The following is a 15,731-nucleotide window of genomic DNA, read 5'->3' as shown; positions in this document are numbered from 1 at the left end:
GCCCGTGCTGCTGGATTTGTTATCTACCAATATAGCTATCTATCGATCGATCGATCGATCGTCTTATTTCCCCCCTCTCTCTCTCTCTCTCTCCATCACATATCTTGCTCTCATCTCACTTTCTCATTTCCAACCCCTCCCTTTCTTATATCTATATGTACACTATATGGCCCAAAGTATGTGGACACCTCTCCTAATTATTGAATAAAATCACAGCCATGCAATCTTCATAGACATTGGTAATAGTATGGGTCATACTGATGATCTCAGTGACACATTGCGGTTGAGATGCAGGTTTTTTACTGCACCCGTATCGAAAAATGCACCAACACCTTAAAATCACAGTTCTAACCACACCTCAAACGCAACTTGTTCATAGACTCTTAGGCTGGGACTGTTGAGACTTTGTAGTGAAAGATAAATCGCTAGCCATTGGAATGCATTAGGCAAGGGCTATTTATCCCACTTCAAAAAAATAGCTGGGTCTACACGGGTCAGATATGTTGCGGATAATTCTGCTGCAAATCCGAGCAATAATCTGCAGGAATTCCACAGTGGTAAATCCGTACCAAGTCGTGCAGATTTTCTTTTTGCAGTATGCTCACCTTAACAATCCTGTGGTGACTCTTCTCTGGTCCCTCACTGGACATTATTCACGTGACACAAGCCGTGATGTGTTGTTACGTGTGACCTCTCCCGTCTGTGACTGGAACAGGGAAGCGTCACCACAGGAGTGCCAGCACATTGGTAAGGGGAGTAAACTGTTTTTTTTGTTTTTTTATCGTTTATTTGAACTTTAAACGGGATCCGCAGGTTATCTGCAGCAAAATCTGCACCACTGGAATTTGATTGCGGATTTTAACTTCCCTATCGAATTCAATAGGGGAAAATTTTCAACAAATCCATGTTCATTACACTACAGAATTTGACAATCTGCGGATATAAAAATCCGCAGCCTGGAGCAGCATGTTCTCTGGAGTGATGAATCACATCTCACTATCTGGCAGTCTGATAGAGAAATGTAGGTTGCCAGGAGAACGCCACCTACAGAATACATAGTGTCTGTTGTAACATTTGACGGAGAATGGATAATGGTCTGGGGCTGTTTTTCAGAGTTTGGCCCCTTATTTCCAGTGAAGTGTAATGTTAAAGCTACAGAAAACGAAGACATTTTTGACAATTGTAACTTTGTGGTAATATTTTAAGAACGGTCCTTTCCTGTTCCAGCATTACTGTTCTCCTGTGCACATAGCGAGCGCCATAAAGATAGGGTGTGACGAGTTTAGTGTGGAGGAACTCGAGTGGCTGCAAAGAGCTCGAATCTCCATCACATCCAATACCTTTACAATGAATTGAAACGCTGATCGCGAGCCAGAGGTTCTTGTCCAACATCAGTGCCTTACCTCACAAATGTTGTTTTGGCCGAATGGGCACAAATTCCCATAGACACACTCCTTAATCTTGTGGAAAGCCTTCTCAGAAGAATGGAGGATGTTAGAGCCGCAAAATGAGCATGGTTTTGAAATGAGATATTTAGCAAGCTCACATAGGGTATGATCAGGGGTGGGATGCAGCTGGTTCTCCTCAACCGGTTGTTAAAATAACAGCCGGTTTGCAGAAGTGGGATGCCAGTCCCATTTCTCCTACTCTGGAACCAATTGTATCCACGACCTTGAGACACGGATACAGTGGAATAGAGTTAGGTCCAGAATTATTTGGACAGTGACACAAGTGTTGGCATTTTAGCTGTTTACCAAAACCGTTATATAATCAATATGGGCTTAAAGTGCAGACTCTCTGCTTTAATTTGAGGGTATTCACATTCTAATTTAGGGAAGGGTTTAGGAATTACAGCTCCTTAAGGGTATGTTCACACGTAAACGGCCGAAAAATCGGAAGCAGAACGCCTCCAAACATCTGGCCATTGATTTCAATGGAAAAACGGCGTTCTGTTCTGACAGAGCGTTTTTCGCGACGTTTTTTTACGCGTAAAAACACGGCCGTGAAAAAGAAGTGCAGGACACGTCTTGGGACGTTTTTAGAGCCGTTTTCCATAGACTCTAGTGAAAAAAGCTCCAGAAACGCAGTGAAAATCGTGAGTGGCTTAAAAAAATTTTGAGACGTTTTTGCTCACTGCGTGTGAACATACCCTAATATGTAGCTGCCTCTTTTTCAAGGGATTAACTCAAAAGCTATTTAATGAGCTGCATGGGCTATTCCCTCGTTAATCCATCATCAATTAAGGTAAAAAGTCTGGAGTTGATTCCATGTGCGGCATTTGCATTAGGAAGCTGTTGCTGTGAACCCACAACATGAGGTGAAAGCAGCTCTCAACGCAATTGAAACAGACCATCGTTAGGCTGAAAAAAATGAAGAAATCCATCAGAGAGAGAGAGCACAAATGTTAGGAGTGGCCAAATCAACAGTTTGGGACATTCTTGGAAAAAGAGCGCACTGGTGATCTCGTGAACTCCAAAAGGCCTGGACACCCACGGAAGACAACAGTGGTGGATGATCACAGAATCCTTTCCATGGTGAAGAAAAAAAAATTCACTATCTACCCAAGTGAAGAACACTCTCCTGGAAGTAGGTGGATCAGTATCGAAGTCTACCATAAAGAGAAGACTTCATGAGAGCGAATACAGAGGGTTCACCACAAAGTGCAAATCATTAATCAGCCTCAAAAATAGAAAGGCCAGATTAGACTTTGCCAAACAACATGTAAAGAAGCCGCCCAGTTCTGGAACAGCATGAATCTAAGATCAACCTGCACCAGAATGATGGGAGGAAGAAAGTATGGAGAAGGCTCGGAACGGCTCATGATCCATAGCCACCACATCCTCTGTAAACATGGTGGAGGCAGGGTGATGGCATGGTGGAGGCAGTGTGATGGCATGGTGGGGGCAGTGTGATGGCATGGTGGGGGCAGTGTGATGGCATGGTGTGGGCAGTGTGATGGCATGGTGGGGGCAGTGTGATGGCATGGTGGAGGCAGTGTGATGGCATGGTGGGGGCAGTGTGATGGCATGGTGGAGGCAGTGTGATGGCATGGTGGAGGCAGTGTGATGGCATGGTGGAGGCAGTGTGATGGCATGGTGGAGGCAGTGTGATGGCATGGTGGGGGCAGTGTGATGGCATGGTGGGGGCAGTGTGATGGCATGGTGGGGGCAGTGTGATGGCATGGTGGGGGCAGTGTGATGGCATGGGCATGCATGGCTGCCAAAGGCACTGGGTCACTAGTGTTTATTGATGATGTGACTGAAGACAGAAGCAGCCGGATGAATTCTGAAGTGTTCAGGGATTTACTTTCTGCTCAGATTCAACCACATGCAGCAGGTTGATTGGAAGTCGCTTCACAGAACAGATGGACAATGACCCAAAACTTACTGCGAAAGCAACTCAGGAGTTTATAAGGCAAAGAAGTGGAATATTCTGCAATGGCCGAGTCACTAGATCTCAACCCGATCGACAAAACATAAGGCAGAAAGACCCACAAACAAGCAACAACTGAAGACAGCTGCAGTAAAGGCCTATTTTAGGCCCTAATGACCAGGCTATTTATTTATTTTTTTCGTTTTTCTATAGTCGCATTCAAAGAGCTATAACTTTTTTATTTCTCTGTCGACATAGCTGTATGAGGAATTGTTTTTTGCAGGATTAGTTGTACTTTTTAATGGCACCATTTTGGGGTACATATCATTTTTTGATTAACTTTTATTAACTTTTTTTTGGGGGGAATAGAAAAAAACACCTGAAATTCCACCATAGTTCTATGCATTTTAAATTGACGCTATTCACTGTGCGGTGTAAATAACACATTACCTTTATTCTATGGGTCGGTACGATTACGACGATACCACATATGTATAGGTTTTTTATGTTTTACGACTTTTGCACAATAAAAACACTTTTGAACTAGAATTATTTGTTTTTGCATCGTCGCTTTCCAAGAGCCGTACATTTTTGTATTTTTCAGTCAATTAAGTGATTTTTTGGGTTTGTTTTTTGCGGGACGAGACGTAGTTTTGATTGGTACTATTTTGAGGTACATGGACTTATTAAAGAGGCTCTGTCACCACATTATAAGTGCCCCGTCTCCTACATAATCTGATTGGCGCTGTAATGTAGGTGACAACAGTGGTTTTATTTTGAAAAATGATCTTTTTTGAGCAAGTTATGAGCTATTTTAGATTTATGCTAATTAGTTTCTTAATAGACAACTGGGCGTGTTTTTACTTTTGACCAAGTGGGCGTTGTACAGAGGAGGGTATGACGCTGATCAATCGGTGACCAGTCAGTGTCATGCACTTCTCATTGTTCCAGCCCAGCTTCTTTCACTCACAATCACACTGTAAGGATATGTGCACACGACCTATTTTCCGACGTAATGGAGGCGTTTTACGCCTCAAATTACGCCTGAAAAGACGGCTCCAATACGTCGGCAAACATCTGCCCATTGCTTGCAATGGGTCTTACGGTGTTCTGTGCAGACGAGCTGTAATTTTACGCGTCGCTGTCAAAAGACGGTGCCTAAAATTACGCCCGCGTCAAAGAAGTGCAGGACAATTCTTGGGACGTAATTGGAGCCGTTTTCATCGACTCCATTGAAAACCAGCTCCAATTACGTCCGTAATGGATGCGGCGAAAACCGTGTGCACTTGTATAAACGTCTGAAATTTAGGAGCTGTTTTCGCCTAACAATGGGCTGGAACAATGAGCAGTGTAAACCACTTCTGTTATCTACATTACAGCGCCGATCAGATTATGTAGGAGACCGGGCACTTATAATCTGGTGACAGTCTCTTTAATAAACGTTTAGTATGAGTTTTTTGGGGGTCAATGGGAAAAAATAGCACTTTCGCCATTGTTTTTTGCATTTTTTTTTACACCGTTCACCTTGCGGATTAAATTAGATATTAACTTTATTGTTTGAGTCATTGCGGTCGCGGCGATACCATATATTTGTACTTTTATTTTTTTACACTTTTACTATATAAAACCACTTTTTATGGAAAAAAAATGGATTTCTTTTTTTACTGTAATTTTTATTAATAATTTTTATTTCACATTACTTCTTTTTTTGGTCCCTCTAGGGGACTTTGCTATGCGATCTAAAGGCTGGGTTCACACTACCTATTTTCAGGCGTAAACTAGGTGTTTTACGCCTCGAATTACGCCTGAAAAGACTGCTTCAATACGTCGGCAAACATCTGCCCATTGCTTTCAATGGGTTTGCCGATGTACTGTGCCGACGACCTTTAATTTTACGCGTTGCTATCAAAAGACAACATGTAAAATGACTGCCTCAGCAAAGAAGTGCAGGACACTTCTTGGGGTGTAATTTGAGCCGTTTTTCATTGAATCCAATGAAGAACAGCTCCAAATTACGCCCGTAATTGACGCCTCGCAAAATACGAGTACGAGCAATTACGTCTGAAATGCAGGAGCTGTTTTCTCGTGAAAACAGCTCCGTAATTTCAGCCGTAATGGTCGATATCGTGTGCACATACCCTTAGATCGCTGCTATAATGCTTTGGTATACTTAGTATACCAAAGCATTATTGCCTGTCAGTGTAAATCTGACAGGCGATCTATTAGGACGTGCCTCAGGCACGTCCTAGTAGGCGTATGCCCAGGGTAGACCTGGGGCCTTTTATCAGGCCCCCGGCTGCCATGGCACCCCATTGGAGGCCCGCGATTGCATTTGTGGGCCACCGATGGCTGAGAGAGCGAGCTCCCTCCCTCTGTAAACAAGTTAAATTCCGTGGTCGCTATTGAACGTCGCATTTAATGGGTTAATCGGCTGCGATCATAGTAAACTTCGATCGCGGTCGTTGGAGCAGGAGCCCGGCTGTCATTAGACAGCCAAGCCCCCGCCCCAGCCTGCATGGTACACCTGTGCAGGGCTTAGACTGGGCCACTGTGAAAAGGCGACGGCTAGCCGAAGGCCCCTTAGTGACCGCCGTGAAAAGGCGTATTGGTGGTTACAAAGGGGTTAATTTGTCCGATTACTTTTGAGCCCCTGAAATGAGGAGGCTAGGTAAAAAAATGGTTGCAATTCCTAAACGTTTCACAGGATATTTTTATTCAACCCCTTGAATTAAACCTGAAAGTCTAAACTTCAATTGCATCTCCGTTGTTTCATTTCAAATCCAAAGTGTTGGCAGCGGAGCCCAAATCATGAGGATTGTGTCACTGCCCAAATAATTCTGGACCTAACTATATAACAGCGGCTCTGCAGGTAGCCTGCCACGACACTCTGCTACTTTCTGTGTGACGTGGCATTCTGCAGGAGCCTGGCTGGCTCTTTTTATTCAAGGGGCACAGTATGGGGCATATTTTTATCAAGGGGCACGGTGTGGCCATATTTTTATTCACAAATCCAAGAAGAACCGCAGCACAAGTATCAAAAGCGCAAAAAAGCTTTTGATGCTTTATTTTGAATCATTTCTAATGCTATTATTTATACAAAACTGCATACATAAGGTAGAATCTCCCTTTAAATTCATTGTTTAACCTGCGAAGAATTGATAGTAATGTCTACCTATGTAGGAATTGTGTAGGTTGATGACTATAATGCTGTAGTGAACAATAGGCCAGCAGTGTTACCTATATATGCATTCACCTTCTAGTTTTACAATTTATAATTACTATTCTTTTTTTACTTTAATCTGACCTATTTTGTGTGGCAGCCTCAGGGTGATATTTTAGTGTTTGAATGCTCGGCTAATCCAGTAGGAAAGTGTACTAGCATGCTTTATTCTAGAGATGGCTTCTGTGAATGTTACTCCTACGTACATCTGTGATCTCTTTGAGCGCCAATCATTAAAATGTGTACATCCACATTTATGGCATATATGTAAATGAGCACATTACCTGCTGTCCTCATATTGGAAAAATCAGGAAATTGTATTTATTCTCAGTGGTTTAGAGATTTTGTATATCTACAGACATCTACCTGCCAAAACGTTCATCTAATGTGACTGCCCCTTAAAAAAAAAAAATGTACAGTCTAACATTAAGACTATGGGTTCTTATTACCGCATTATGATGAATCATTGCAGTATAACTAATGTAACCAATTACTTTATTACCTGTAAAAAGAATGACCTGGGTGTAGATCGGGACAGACCATAGTTGTGAAGTTTATTAGAACTTTGTTAAAAACTGGTTAGGGTCTGAGTCTCAAAGTATAATAGAACTGGTGTATTAGTTACAAATCACATGTATTGTCTTTGTTTTTAATTTTTTTGTCTCATTTTGTCTTAGACTGCCAGCTATACTTTTTTTTTTTAAACCAAAATAAGAGGAGAAGCTAGCTACTTCCTATCATGTTACTTAATAGGCACACGGATCCCGCACCGATCAGCTTTTCCGTCTGTCTCCGGGCACGTATGTTTTGCAGTGGTCAGTACGGGAAGCAGATGGCTCCATACACTGTATAGCGGCCGTGCTGCAGTACTGAAGCTCTGCTCCTATTCAAGTGAATAGCTGCAGTAACCCAGCATGGCCGCTATACAGTGTACGGAGCCATCTGTTTCCGTCACCGACCACTGCACAACATCCGGTGCCCGGAGGCAGCCGGAACAGATGATCGGTGTAGGGTCTGTGTGTCAGACCCACACTGATAATATACTGATGACCGATCCTGTGAAGAGGTCATCAGTATGAAAAACTACCCCATGCCTTGAAAAACCCTTTAATTCACTGTATAACTAAGCAGACCTGTCAACAACATGAAGAAATGATCTAACCCCAAGGATTTGCAATGGCATGTCATGTATAAATGTTACATGTATAAGAACAGTGATTTTGCTTATGGAGACCATTCTTATCAGTTTGCCATGGGCAACACCACTGCCTTTCTCATAACATAAATTGCAACAAAGTTTCAGAGCGAGGCTTTATAGGTTTATTCCCGTCACAGAAAGAGATGGCATATGGCCGGGCCGATCCTGAGATTGAAGGGGCACTCCTGGCCACAAGCTGTGCAGGGAACTGCAGCACGACACTATCCACTTGCCAGTGCTGCGGTCCCTTCCTTTGTCAATAGGATCGGTGGGGTCCCAGAGGTTGGCTCCCACCGCTTAGAAAGTGATGGCAAATCCTAGCCATATACCATCAATTTGAGATAGAATTAACCCTTTACTATTACCAAAGATCAATGCAGTTGGGAACATGATAGACTTGCCATATGATCACAAAGTGGCTTTTCTCTGTGCTGGTTACATATTAAAGTAAAGCCATGGACATCCTTTGATATGCAAATACTTAAGTTTCTTTATCACAGTTAAAATAATTAATTTTCCACCATCTGGACAAATCAGAAATCTTCTGAGATTAATCAGTTTGGACACGTTCATTCAGTGTAAAGACGACTTGGGCACAAGCTAATGGGTTTCCCGCATCCCCATGTTATATCAGTCACACTTCCCGACATCCACAACTGATTGCTTGTTTGCTTATAAATAATTTCCTGTTTCCCACCTTCTTGCTGCGTTTTATCATAATTACTGTGGGGGAGATAATTGCCGCCTGATCCTTTTATGCCGAAATGTAGGTCAAGCCGGTACATTCTTATAGTTTACAATTAAGTTTACTGTACAGAAATGCCTTCACCCAGATATTTAGCATTGTGTTACTGCACAAGAAGGTCGTACTTATATATATATATATATATATATATATATATATATAGGACCCCCTTAGCAAATATAGACCACACCAGACCCCCTAAATAACTATATAGAACCCAGCACTTTATATAGGCACCAGACCCTGCTGTATACCGGTCCCAGGTCAGGCTTCCCCTGCGTACAGACCCTAGACAAGAACCCCCCCTGTAAACAGACCCTAGACAAGAACCCCCCCTGTAAACAGACCCTAGTCAAGAACCCCCCCTGTAAACAGACCCTAGTCAAGAACCCCCCCTGTAAACAGACCCAAGACCAAACCACCGTGTTTACAGACACCACACAAGACCCAAACTACCCCTTTACAAACTTCAGACCAGATGTTCAGCTACTCACCTCTCCCCATTCTGGGCTATCCCCTGCTCCATTTCATGACGTCTGCGGGAGCGGAGGGAAGCGCAGGAACGGTGAGAGGGGAGTATGTAGGGTGCATAGGAAACCCTTCCTTTTTTGGGTAGTTGGCAAGTATGGCTTACGCCTTGCTGCTGACTGGGTAGATCACTACTCATGGCCATCAACATTTTATTCAGTATTGTTCTCACATGCTTGTGTGTATACTGTGTATCTGTCAATTAGTATGTTTTACTGCATTGATCCAGTAACCTGTGACAAAATATAGTAGTGGACATTTATCAAAGGAGTCATAGCCTGAATTCTCTAGTTAGAAAAATGACATTAAAGTTGGCTGTACAGTGTAGATGGCTATCAGCAGAATGCTTGTTCAGCCAAAGGCTCTTCTTCCTGACTCACCCATACATGTGGACATTCGGCGTGTGTTCTCAATAAGGAGACTGGAGAAAGCCGCTGCCAGAGGTATCCTTATCTCCTTACAAACAAAAGGATCCTGCATGTTGAAATTCAACAGCCTGATCTTTTTCTCTGGCGACGGGGGAGTTTTGGGACACCGCTATTCATTTCAGATGGTTGGCCAGTTCCACTGAAATCGGCAGCTTCAGATTACATTCACTTAATGTGTATGGTCACTTTAACTGCACCAAAATTTATCAAAGTGGCATAAAGTATATAATTTATTTCAAATACCATTCTATACCACTTTTATCTTCCTTACGACCCCTAACGACTCCCATGCATACGGTATTTTGCACAAAAATAAGCAAAGGATCTTTGTTCCCACTGCGTTTGTGGTGCAGGTTCGACTCATAACGTATTCTGCGTGGTTCTTGATTATGCTTTTCGATACAGTAGAAAAAAAAAAGATGTACTGTCCGAACATATTCTGAAAGGACACTCTCGGCATGCGTCAGACCCATTAGGGTATGTCCACAGGTAGCGTAAACACTGCAGATTTTCCACAACGGATTTCATTGCGGAAAGTTTCCAGCATGATACAGTATCAGATCAGATTTGAACAAATCTCATCCACACGCTGCGTAAAAAATAAGCCGAAAAAACGTTTATATATTGACTTGCAGTGCGTTTTTTTTAGTCCGCAGCATGTCAATTCGACTTCAATGAGAAGGTAAAACCGGCAACAAATAGCAGATGTTGCGATTTTTGCAGTGGAAAATCTGCAATTCTGCCACAAAAATTGCAACTTAGAAAAAAAAAAATCTTATACTTACCTATGCTTCTGTGTCCTGAACGGCCTCCTGGGATGATGTTTCATCCCATTTGACTGTGCAGCCGTCACATAGGATAACACGTCATCCCAGGAGGCCGGGCTGCAGGACGTCAGAGGGATGCGTCACCATGACTACGGGTAAGTATAAGCTTTTTATGTTTTTAACCTGCTGTTTGTCCGATAAAATGCACTTCAATTTTGTGCGGGCTCCAGGGCAGATACGCCGTGTTCTTTTACGCAGCGTATCCGCCCTGTGTGAAGATGTATGATTTTCAGTCGCAGAACTTTCTTCAAACAAATCTAGAACGTGTGACTATACACATTCCGCACAGAAAATCCATAACAAAACATATGGCTGGGGTATTAAAAACCCCATCCACATGTACGGTAGCAGAAAAAATCAGAGCTGAACGAAGGGCATGATGTGGATTTTCTAATCCGCAACGTGTCAATTCTGTTGCTGGTTTGTCCGATTTTCACCGGGTTTCACCCTTTCGCTGTACATAGTGTAAAATATGCATCAACATCTGTGTCTAAATCCGCAGCTGAAATAGTCCACAGGGCGAATTCACACGGAGCAGATTTTTTGCAGAAATGTCTGCGACTGAGAACTCCATTCTATACATGTGCATGGATTAATTCAAGTCCCATTCAGATGAATGGGACGGTAGAAAAAAATTCTGCATCAAATCTGATGTGTTAGAATTCCGTATAAAAAAAATCGCAGCAGAACCGCATGCCGTTTTGCCGTTGTTTTGTGATGTGGTTTCCATCTGTAAATAAACTTACAGCCGAAAACCATCACAAAACCGCTGCAATTATTGATGCGCTTTTTGCCGCACAGCCAAAAACGTCTTGTGTAAATGCACCCTTAGCCTTTGTTCACACGTTGGACTTTCCACGTGGTAAAATCTGACTTTGAATAGTCCGAAAATCTGCAGCAGAAATCTAAGACTGGCCATCGGACTTCTGCAGTGTTTTTTTTCAGTAAAAACTGCCATGTGCACAAACGCTGTTGCAGCAGAACATGGAGTGGAAACCGTGTCACGAAGTGCCATGTCAGGTGTTTTTCAGCTACGCGGTTTTCAATTCCAACTATTGGAGGCCTTTCTAGAAGAGGAGTTCACGCCGATTCTGATAAGGAAACCGTGTAGGATTCAGTGCGAATTTTTGCCTGAACAAGGCCTTGGGGCTCTTTCACAGGGCAGTATTTTGATCAGTATTCCGAAGTTAAAACCAGGAGAGGGTCCAAAGCATAGAAAAAGAGACATTTTTCCATTCTATACTGATGTAAAATACTGCCGTGTGAATGAGGCCTAAGGCCCCATTCACACGAGCGTGAATCACGTCCGTGAGCTGTGCGTTGAAACAACGCACAGCACACGGACCCATTGATTTCAATGGGGCCATTCACACATGCGTGATTTGTCATGCAGCGAGATACCGCTGCGTGAAACTCACTGCATGTCCTATATTGTTGCGTTATCACGCTTGAACGCCGCGTCCATTACGGACGTAACTGGAGCTGGTTTTCCATGGAGTCCATGGAAAACGGCTCCATTTTCGTCTGAAGAAGTGACATGACACTTCTTTGGCGCGGGCGTCTATTTACGCGCCGTCTTTTGACAGCGACGCGTAAATATACGCCTCGTGTGAACAGACAAACGTCAGCCCATTGCTTTTAATGGGCAGATGTTTGCCAACGCTATCGAGGCGCATTTTCGGACGTAATTCGAGGCGTAAAACGCCCGAATTACGTCCGTAAATAAGCCGTGTGAACATACCCTTCGACTTCCTGGGTCACCTTTTAGTTTTCCAGTGGTCACTGACCGAGCGACAGGAGTCATCAGTCTCTGAGGCAACGCTGCCCTCTTGTTCAGTGACAGTAATTAGACAGGACAGGTTTTCTTCCACATAGAAAGTTGCAGTCATTTAATGGTCTCTACTTTGAAATCACATGTCAATTTAGATGTCTCCAAACAAGTGTCCTACTCCTGCCATGATGGCATGTGGCTCCCCTGTGCCCCCTCTGGTATCATTCACTCTACACAATGGCATCCAAATTGTATGACCCTTTCCCAGCGCTCCCTCCTTCACTCTCTCTTTCCTAAGCCGTGCCTGATTCTTCATGAATACAATCCTTACAATAGCGGAGGAACAGACCCGAGCCGCTCACATGACTCACTCTGTGAAAGATCGCAAGATGTTTGAGCGTCTCCAGTCTGCGCGCAGCCGTTTCCCATCTGACAGACAGGATATGGGGTGGGCTCTTCAGCAGAGTACTGGCTTCTACATGCCCAGCAATGCTCGCTCTTCCACACTTCCCGGGAACTTGCTCCTCAATGTTGGCTGCAGGCAGCTGAAACTGACGGGATAGTAGTCCCGACTCCTCATCACTCTCAGGGTGCTCCGCTCCATTCCAAGGAAGATGAAGTCTTTGTTCAGTGCATTCACAAAGAAGGAAGGTAAGCAGTGCCCGCCTGGGGGGGACCGGCTCCCTCAATGCCTGGAATGTAACATATTCAACTTTTAATGGACTCCTTGACTTTGAACACTTTGGGTAGTTTGTGGGTCCATGAATAATAGATGGACATGGGTTTTTTTTGGGTTTTTTTTGCACTGGAAAGAGACAGAAAATCAGAGCAATGTAGTGTAGGCTCCTTCTTTCTGAATGGGAATTGGATTAATGTGTGATGGGGGGGGGGGGGGGGTTGTCTTCAATACACTCCGACCTGGTGTGTATGAATGGGGATCTGCTAATGAACCCGAGGCTGAGCCTACAGTTTAATTGAATGTGCTGGGCAGTGGATTTTGTGACTGTGGAACTACAATTCCCACCGTCATCTGAAGAGCAGAGTCGTAGTTTGCTGTGATCTGGAGTTCCACAACTGCTCTGTAGCATTTAGGAACTTAATTGTACCTTGCTGGGACTTGTAGTTCCACAACTGCTTTTCACCATCTGATGACCTGGTATTATAATAATACTCTAGTTTAAACAGGTTATAACGTCTTGCTGGGACCTGTAGTTGTACCTCAGCTATGTGACATAGATACATTGTGATTATAATAAAACCGGCTAATAGCAGCTTGCTGGGACCTGTAGTTCTATGTCAGCTCTTTAGCATCTGAAGAATAATTCTTGTGTGATTATAAAAATTGAACCAGTTAATAGCATTTTGCTGGAACCAATAGTCCTACAACAGTTCGGCAGCATCTGATGACTCTTGTGATTATAATCCCACCTATAGATTGCTGGGAACTGTAGTTCTACACTTTCTATAGCGTCTGATGGCTTTGACAAAACAGGTTAATATCAACCTGCTGGGACTCATAGTTCTACAACAGCTCTGCAGAATCTGATGACTTGTGATTAGAATAGCACCTCAATTACACGGGTTATTAACCTGCTGGGACCTGTAGTTCCAGTGCAGCTCTATAACCTGTGAAGAGTTGGTTTTGACATTGGAAAGGAGTTGATTGCAGCTTTCTGGGACCAGTAGTTCTACAACAGCTCCGTACACTCTAATTTTATGCGGATTTCTATGACATCTCATAGAAAGATACCCTTTTCACTGAATTGGAAGAGATCCAACCTTCTCTGATGTCTCAAGTGACACTTGTGTTGTGAAAGCAAGCGGTGATTGATTTACATGGCACTGGTTGCTTTGAGCAGGGATTGAATTAGATTGAAACATAATTTATATCATTTTTCTTTTTTGGGCATGGCTGTGGCATAGCAAATCTCGAATTAATCACTTAGAAGCAAAGTGGTCTTGATTAATCATTAGTCATCAATCTCCCGCGGTGTCTAATTATTATACATATCATCACTGCCAGTGAACCGCAGATTCACCCTATCGCCCTATTTCTCTGCTACATATTCCGCACCACTGGGTGCTCCTGTACCCACCACTCTATAAGGTATGAACCAGACCCCTTGTTCTTTGAATATTCCTCATGTTCCTCCTATGATTCTGCCTTCCAGGCTTAAAATAATAGCAGCTCTAAAGGTCGCCGCCTCGCAAATCCCTCAAGGTGATAAAAGTTCCAGTTGTCCTTGTTCCCATTTTATGACTAGTAAATATCGGTACTTGACGTTTAGGAAGGTGAACCTAAATCATTGTGAAGGTCATTGCTCTGTGTTCGCACAGAATTATTATTAGTTTAGATATTTCAATATTCTTTAGACGATGCTCTGTATATAGACACAGACATATAAATATAAGGAGAATTATTCAAACAGTTGTAGTAGAGCTGACCTGGTCAATGCAGTAGAGCGGAGTTTGTAATTTGGCAGCTCCTCTAATATCACGTGTTCTCTGTGGTTTTCTGACATTATTTCAGTGTTTTACAGCAGGGACGTAGACGGGGTGACGACGACGACAAGGCGTTTACACAGAGTGCTGGAAGTCCGAGGGGGCGCTAATAAGCCACACTGCATTGGCCAGGTTATTTAGATACAGGGCTAGGGTAGCATACTGAATCTTTGCCCTAGGTGAAGGAAAGACTAAATACCCCTCTGCATTATACAAATAGTTAAGACACGAATTTGGATCAAAAAATAAAGCATTGGAAAAATTGCACTTTGTGAACAAGGCTGTAAAAGACCGGCTTTTTTAAAAGGGCCTCAGTCACCTGCTCTTTTGTAGATCCAGGTAAGGTGCTGGATACAAGCATTTTCATCACTACTGACCTCAGATGCCAACAAAAGCAAGATGGAGGCTGAGACCCGTGTGCGAAACAAGGGGAGAGGGGATCGTGTCAGCGGACATTGTGTTCCCCTGCATTGTGTTCTCTCTTCTGAGAAAAAACACTGACACTTCAGGAGATCGTATCGATGGGGGTCCAGGCACTAAGACCACACTGATAGCGAGAATAAAGGGGCTGCTGTGCTTTATGCCCCTTTAGCTATCGTCGACTTATTTTGGCTTCACTCAGGAGAGATGCAGCCGGGCCATACAGCCGGGGGCCTGTGGAGTGTCGAAGCCAGAATGGCGCTATTCCTTCTCTCCATGGATAATGTTAACCAGTGCATGACTCCAGCATCACACGGGCATCTGAACATTAGCAAAAAATAGAGAGATGTCCAAGTGTCACAATGCCCTTCTCTCCTACAAGGACATGGGGACGAAGGAAGTGGGTGCCATCTAGAGGTCACATTGAAGTGCCACTCTTCTCCAATGTAGGGCCAGTAATCCTGGGAGATATAGAGTGGCAATTTGTTTTACCTCTGTGTGTTCCTGTGCGATTAATGACCCCTGAATGGGACGAAACCCTAGGAGACAGACTTATCTGTTGCTGGCTGGAAGTAAGGCTAGAACTCCTATGATAAATATCTGGAAAAAAAACAAAAATATAGTTGGGATAAGGATTTGCAGAGAAGGGTTTGCCCGTATCTGATAAATAATAGGCAACGTTTGGGATTGACAAGATTTGCATACTGCGAACAAGATTTT

At 43.4% G+C, this 15,731-nt stretch overlaps 1 protein-coding gene across 6 annotated transcripts in view; it reads left to right on the top strand.

The window, feature by feature from the left end:
- Window positions 1-15,731, top strand: part of SHANK2 (SH3 and multiple ankyrin repeat domains 2) — a 474,104-nt gene that overhangs the window by 203,549 nt on the left and 254,824 nt on the right. Inside the window, exon 1 of one of the 6 annotated variants that reach the window (XM_075837985.1) lies at window positions 12,561-12,740. The exons of the other annotated variants lie outside the window; for them this stretch is intronic. Coding sequence (XP_075694100.1) covers window positions 12,704-12,740 — 37 coding nt within the window. The 5' untranslated portion in view covers window positions 12,561-12,703. Of the gene's footprint in view, window positions 1-12,560; window positions 12,741-15,731 lie in introns of those variants that run through there. 6 annotated transcript variants of the gene reach the window in all.

Source organism: Rhinoderma darwinii, chromosome 9 (genome assembly GCF_050947455.1).
Source record: "Rhinoderma darwinii isolate aRhiDar2 chromosome 9, aRhiDar2.hap1, whole genome shotgun sequence".
NCBI classification, from domain to species: domain Eukaryota; kingdom Metazoa; phylum Chordata; class Amphibia; order Anura; family Rhinodermatidae; genus Rhinoderma; species Rhinoderma darwinii.
This window is presented reverse-complemented; position numbering and strand designations above follow the sequence as displayed.